At 46.6% G+C, this 5,985-nt stretch overlaps 1 protein-coding gene across 1 annotated transcript; it reads left to right on the plus strand.

Annotated features, from left to right (window-relative positions):
* Positions 1-845: 845 nt before the first annotated feature.
* Positions 846-5,670, plus strand: GAS1 (growth arrest specific 1). Its single transcript, XM_014061519.2, has one exon. The coding sequence runs from the start codon at positions 1,566-1,568 to the stop codon at positions 2,523-2,525; it is 960 nt and encodes a 319-aa protein (XP_013916994.2). The 5' UTR covers positions 846-1,565; the 3' UTR covers positions 2,526-5,670.
* Positions 5,671-5,985: the final 315 nt, after the last annotated feature.

Consider the following 5,985-nt stretch of genomic DNA (forward strand, 5'->3'; position numbering starts at 1 on the left):
CATGGACACTTTTAGAGCAGTACAGCTTTCCCCCCAGGAATGATTATGAACCTCGTTCAGAGACCTCTCCTCTTATATACAGAATCAATTCTTCTAGCTAAGTCGCTCCTAAACTTTTCCTCCCTGGGTTCCTACAGATTAAGAGTTCAAACCTGTTAAACAGAAGGCAACGGGGTGGCTGGTGGTGGATTTCTACGGTCTCAAGTGAAAGTTCAGTGAAAGTTTTAGGGGGACCGGTCCTACGTCAGGAGAGGTAGGCGCGGGTGTAGACCCTGACCCTGAGTGTGTGTTATTAACGGGCTTCCCGGATCCCCACAGAGCAACTTACACTTTCAGTCCCCCCCCCCCCTTTGGTCAGAGCAGGCAGCGACCCACCTCTCTGGAAGTACTCGAAGTGAAACAAGTGCGCAACTCTTTATGATGATGATGATGAGCATTGGGCACTTTCATTTATCTTCCCCAAGTTCCTTTTAGCGTAAGGCGCCCTTAGCAGGCGTTAATGGAAGAGCAACCGCTAACTTTCGCCTTTTCTGCATTTTTGCCCTCCGTAGGAAGCAGCGTGGAGGAACTTCCTTAATAGGAGGAGGGGGTGGGTGGGTTCCTCGGGGGGCTACTGTCAATCTTTTTAAGCCTTTCCTTTCAAGCTTTGAATGTGAGCAGCCCACTAGCCCCCCGGAGCCCCCCTCTTCCTTCTTTCCTAGGGATCGTAAAGAAAGAAAAGGGGGGAAAGGGGGTGTGTCAACGGCGGCCCGACCAATGGCGGGTCGCGTAGCGAGGGAAAGGGGCGGAGCGACCAGAGGGGGAGTGGAGAAGAGGAGAAAGAGCGAATCAGTCGGAGGGCTCCAGCCAAGGGGGATGTGTAATAAGGAGGAGAAGCGTTGCTAATTTTTTTTGTTTGTTTGCTTTTCCATGCATGCATAATGAGGCCGGATCAGAACACGCTGCTGCCGCTGCGTGGAGAGCACTTTTGTATTTAAAGCCTCGCGAAAGAAAACAGCTCGTCAAAAGTGTCGGCAAAGAGAGGAAGAAACGCCGGATCGCGGGAGGTCGGCGGCGAGGGGAGCCGAAGGGAGAGCTCGGGGACCCGCGGTGAGTCCGGCTGCCTCCTTTTGCTCCAACAGTGGAGGCTCAGCGCGCCTCCGGGGCTGGGGAGAAGTTCAGCGCGGCCACTCGGCATGTGAAGAGATGCGCTGAGCTCCAAGAAAGAAATTCGGCATGAGAAGGAAGGAAGCCGCCGCTCCGACTCAGCAGGGAGCCCACCACCCCACAGCTCCAGGCTTCTTTCGCCGCCTCCTCCCGGCCTCCTCATCCCGGGAGTAAGGGGCGGAGGCTGTCGGGCTGCAAAAAAGGGAGAAGGCGCCGCTTTTCTGGGCTTTTCTCAAAAAACCGTTCCCGAAGGAAGATTCCCAGGCCGCGGACGGGCGCCGGGCGGATGGATTGATGAGGGCGACCCCCATGCACACCCTCTGCAGAACTTGCCCAAACTTTTCTACTCTCGGCAGCCGCTGGGCCGCCTCTCCCTCCGCGCTCGCTTTCCGACCACGACTGCCCTGCGGCTGCCCGCGATGGTGGCAGCCTGGCGGGGAGGAGGACGATGCCTACGGACCGCGCCGCTCCCCCGACTGGCCGCCTTGGGGCTGAGGCTGCTGGTGCTGCTGCTGGGCGCCGCCTCGCCTCCGCCGGGGGTTCACGGCCGGCGCCTGATCTGCTGGCAGGCGATGCTGCAGTGCCAGGAAGAACCGGACTGCGGCTACGCTTACAGCCAGTACGCCGAGGCGTGCGCGCCGGTGCTCATGGCCGAGGGGGACGGCTTTGCCGCCTCTGCGGCGTCCTCCTCCTCCTCCAATAGGCGGCGGTGCCCGAGCCATTGCATTTCGGCGCTCATCCAGCTCAACCACACCAGGCGGGGCCCGGCGCTGGAGGACTGCGACTGCGACCAGGACGAGAAGTGCCGCGCCACCAAGCGCGCTATCGAGCCGTGCTTGCCTCGGACGAGCGGCGGAGGCGGAGGCGGCGGTGTTGGGGGAGCGGGCGGAGGCGTGATCGGCTGCACGGAGGCGCGGAGGCGCTGCGACTGGGACAGCCGGTGCAGCATGGCTCTCAACCGCTACATGATGTCCTGCGGGAAGCTCTTCAACGGCCTCCGCTGCACCCAGGAGTGCCGGGCCGTCATCAGGGACATGCTGGCCGTGCCCAAGGCGCTGCTGCTCAACGACTGCGTGTGCGACGGGCTGGAGCGGCCCATCTGTGAGTCGATCAAGGAGAACATGGCTCGCTTGTGCTTCGGGGCCGAGGCACTGGGGCCCGGCAGCAGCGGCGCCTCGGATGGCGTCTCCGACGACTACTACGAAGAGGACTACGAGGAGGAGCCCAGCCAGCCCACCAGAAATTACTTCGACTACATGGGCGCCGTCGCGGACGGCGAGGTGGCTGTCCCGAGGAACCCCAAGGGCGGCGGGACGGTCCCTGCGGCCGCCTGGGCGCTGCTCTCGCTCGCCTCCATTTTTCTGCTGCTGGTCTCCTAGCCTACCCTTGGGAGGAGAGGCTCTTGAGGGGAGCCGTTGCCGAGCTGAGAGGAAAGAAAGGTGGTGTGGCCTGTGGCGCTTGTCCCGCGTGGGGGTTTCTACTGGCCGGGCGAGGGAGGGTCTCAGACTCTCACAGGAAGGCAGAATATCTGCCAAGGAACATAGTATCTTAGGAAGAGGAATCCCCCAAAACAGGCCAGTATCCTAGAGCATCTTGCCTGTGCTTCCTAGCTTCATTGGTGGAGAAGCAGCTGGAAGCCTCAAAGTTGACCAGTCCCCTTGGCCCTGATTTGGTTTGCTGTGTGTTCCTAGTTGTGCAAAGAATTTTCCTCACAGTGGGCATTTGCATATTCTTTCCTCAGCTTCTCTCTTAAAAATGATGCCTGAAAGGGATGCTCCTGTTGTATTAAATTCCCTTTTTGAAGGAAGGGAATTACTACAATTAAAAAGCTGTGGAGTTTGTTACTAGACCCTTCCTATATTGACATTTTCTTTTAGAAGGGTTTCCAGTTGATGTTCAAAATGAATATGCTTTGGAATTCAACTGTAGGTTTTACATATATTGCACATTAGCTATTTTATGAGATCTTAAGAAATGTCTTGACTATGCATGTCAGGTGTAGATTGTGCAGTGTTTATTTTGCTGTGTGCACAACATCACCACTTGCAGCTGCCTAATTACATACAGCTGGACTTTTTCCTCAATCCTGTATGCATCCAACTAGGAAATATACAGTATGCATGACATACCTATACACGTGCACTATGCAAATCATTGCCATTTGGCAAATGACTTTAAACAACACTAAGCAGATTGTCTCTTGGTTACAGTCAACTTGAAAACAGTACATGTACCAATGGTTGCTTTTTTTCCAAGCTGTCCTCAGTGAAGTTGGGAAGATTTCCCTGCAATGCTTCCAAAAGTGCTGCTTTGCATAACAATTCAACAAGTGACTCCTACCATCCAGTTAACATCCATAGAATTCATAATTACGCTTGACTGAAGATGCAGTTTTGATTCTTTTTAATTGGATAGGTGTGCAGGCATAGACGGAAGAGGCTTCAGAGTTATTTCAAAGATTCATATATAGTAACTTTAGGAATTTTTTTGCAGAATGAAGTATAATACTGGCATGTATGTCATCAGTGATAATTGCACATATTTCAGTTTTATTTTCTTGATGCATAGCCTTGGAAGGTTTAATTAGCCTCCAGGTTTTATGGGAAGTAGTAAAGACAGATACATAAATTTCCTATATCACTGTGATGATACACAAGTTCATTCTAGATGTCTGGGATGATATGTAAGTTCATTGTTTTTCCTACAGTAATGGTTTCTTTTCTTGTTCAGGGTTTGTATTAGTTTTTGCATCAGTTAGAATTGCAATACATAAGTTCACCAGCAAATCTCTCTTGCCTCAGCCTAGGAGGGGAAAAATGCTGAACTGTTGGCTGTTGAACAATGCAACCTTTGTCTCTAAAGAGCTCTGCACTGCCATCTTCAAAAAACACTTTTTAAAGTCAATATGTAAAAATATCCTGAAAAGTTATATTGCTTCTAATCCTATCAGGGGGCTGACCTCTGGTAAATTTTATATAAAATGTATTTAAAACTGGTTTTATTACCAGCTGTTACTTGTACATAGAATTTTATAAATTGTATACTTTGGGAATAATTTATTTTTTAAGAAATTAAAAGTTTTAAATGTACCCCATCTGCAAAAAATAATACATCTGTTATTCTTTTATTGCAAAGAGGCAGATATGATTTTGTATGTTAAGGAATACAAACAAAAGTAATTCCCTAAATGAAATAATGTACAGAGCTTTTTCAAATAGGTCTAAATTTTGTATTGTTTGAGGGATTTATGAACTTTGTAGAATTGTATACATGTTTCTCTGGACTTCCTTAAACATTGTATTTTTATAGAATGTGTGAAAAGGCCCTATGTTTAAATATCTATTGATTGTGTATTTTTATGTGTAAATTAGTAAAGAGAAATTTTTAAAGAAGAATTATGGTGAAGTTGTTTTTAAACCACTCCAAATAGGACCAGAGTGGAATATAAATGGAAATAGTTGGGTATAGATTTTGTACTTCAAATTACTTACTATGAAATAAATTCATGGGACTCAGTGGCATTCCTCTGAGCAATTCGACAACTTGCCAGCTATATCTTAAGTAAGTTGGTAATGCTTCCCTTCAAAAAATATTTCCTTTGAGCAAAGATAGTAGATACAGATATGAATTATGTTAGCATGGCAACAAGTTGGTGTATGATTGGAGACAGCTATCCCAGTTATGTATTTTGCATTTCCACAGAACCAATGCTTTGTCCCAATTTTTTCACTGAAATACAAAAATTTTGTGGATGGCAATTCATAGGAAAGCCTCTTATTTGTAGATAAGCACCAAATCCATAATCAAATATAGAGTAATATATTTAGAATAATGATTGCTGAATTGAAACCACTTTGCCAACCAGCTCATCTTCTTTTCATGCAGGAGAGAGCAGATATAATGAACCATGTGGGACCAACAATGACAAGCCTGTGTCTTATACTGGCCTTAGCAGTTGTTTTGCAGCCCTCTGAAGGCTGGTTTTCTGCCAGAGCTACTGATCTACACTCAAACACCCTTAGATAAATAATTACGCTCTTAAGCTGTCTCGAGTGCTGATACACTTGACCTTGTAAATAGAAATGTTTGCAGTAAGAATAAACTCTCAGCATTTGAAAATCTTTTAAACATTAACACAAAAGAGAGAGCTTGGTCCTCAGGGGATTGAGTTTGAACTGTGCCAAGCTAGGCACTTGCTTAAAAAAAAGTTTATTTATCTTGTATCCCTGCTGTTTATTTAAAACTTCTTTTTCAATGCTGTGATTGGAAGACAAGTCAGAAGATTAAAAGCTGCAACAAATAAACCTTGACTGCTGAGGAAGAAAGATCAGCAAGAACTGTTATGTTTTCTTAGATAACATTTTTAGGTATGTGAAAACCATCAGACCTAAGAGTTGTTAGAAGCAATTAACAAAATTGTAAATTTAGTATCCACCACAATGCACTATATCATTTTTTAAAGAATATTGCTGTTTTCATTAGTTCATTGAACCTGACATTAAAAAGTTCCACTTATTCCACTGAGTTTCTAGTCTTCAGGATGAATTTAAATTCATTTCTTCAATCACAGGGAATGAGATATTTTAAAGTCAACTTTGATGTTTGATCTGAGGTAATAGCTACCCATTCTTTATACTCTTGGGGAAGAAGGTTGAACCATAGATTTTTCTCAAAGAGAAAATACATTGGGGAACAGAATTATTTCCTGGTACAGAAACTAAAAGTTCCTAGTTAGTCCTAATTTGAGAAATTCCTGTCAGAAGTAGATGCCTATACATGGCATCTGGAATGAGAATTCTAAACTTATTCTTTGCAATTTTTTAAATAAAAACCAACTGG

This window comes from Thamnophis sirtalis, unplaced genomic scaffold, assembly GCF_051295495.1.
Source record: "Thamnophis sirtalis isolate CommonGarterSnake01/CBP01778 unplaced genomic scaffold, rThaSir2_p1.2 scaffold_5, whole genome shotgun sequence".
Taxonomy (NCBI): Eukaryota; Metazoa; Chordata; class Lepidosauria; order Squamata; family Natricidae; genus Thamnophis; species Thamnophis sirtalis.

What these genes read in the sequence shown, in the direction of transcription:
- GAS1 (XM_014061519.2), top strand. Translation starts at nt 1,566, where the DNA reads ATGGTGGCAGCCTGGCGGGGAGGAGGACGATGCCTACGGACCGCGCCG.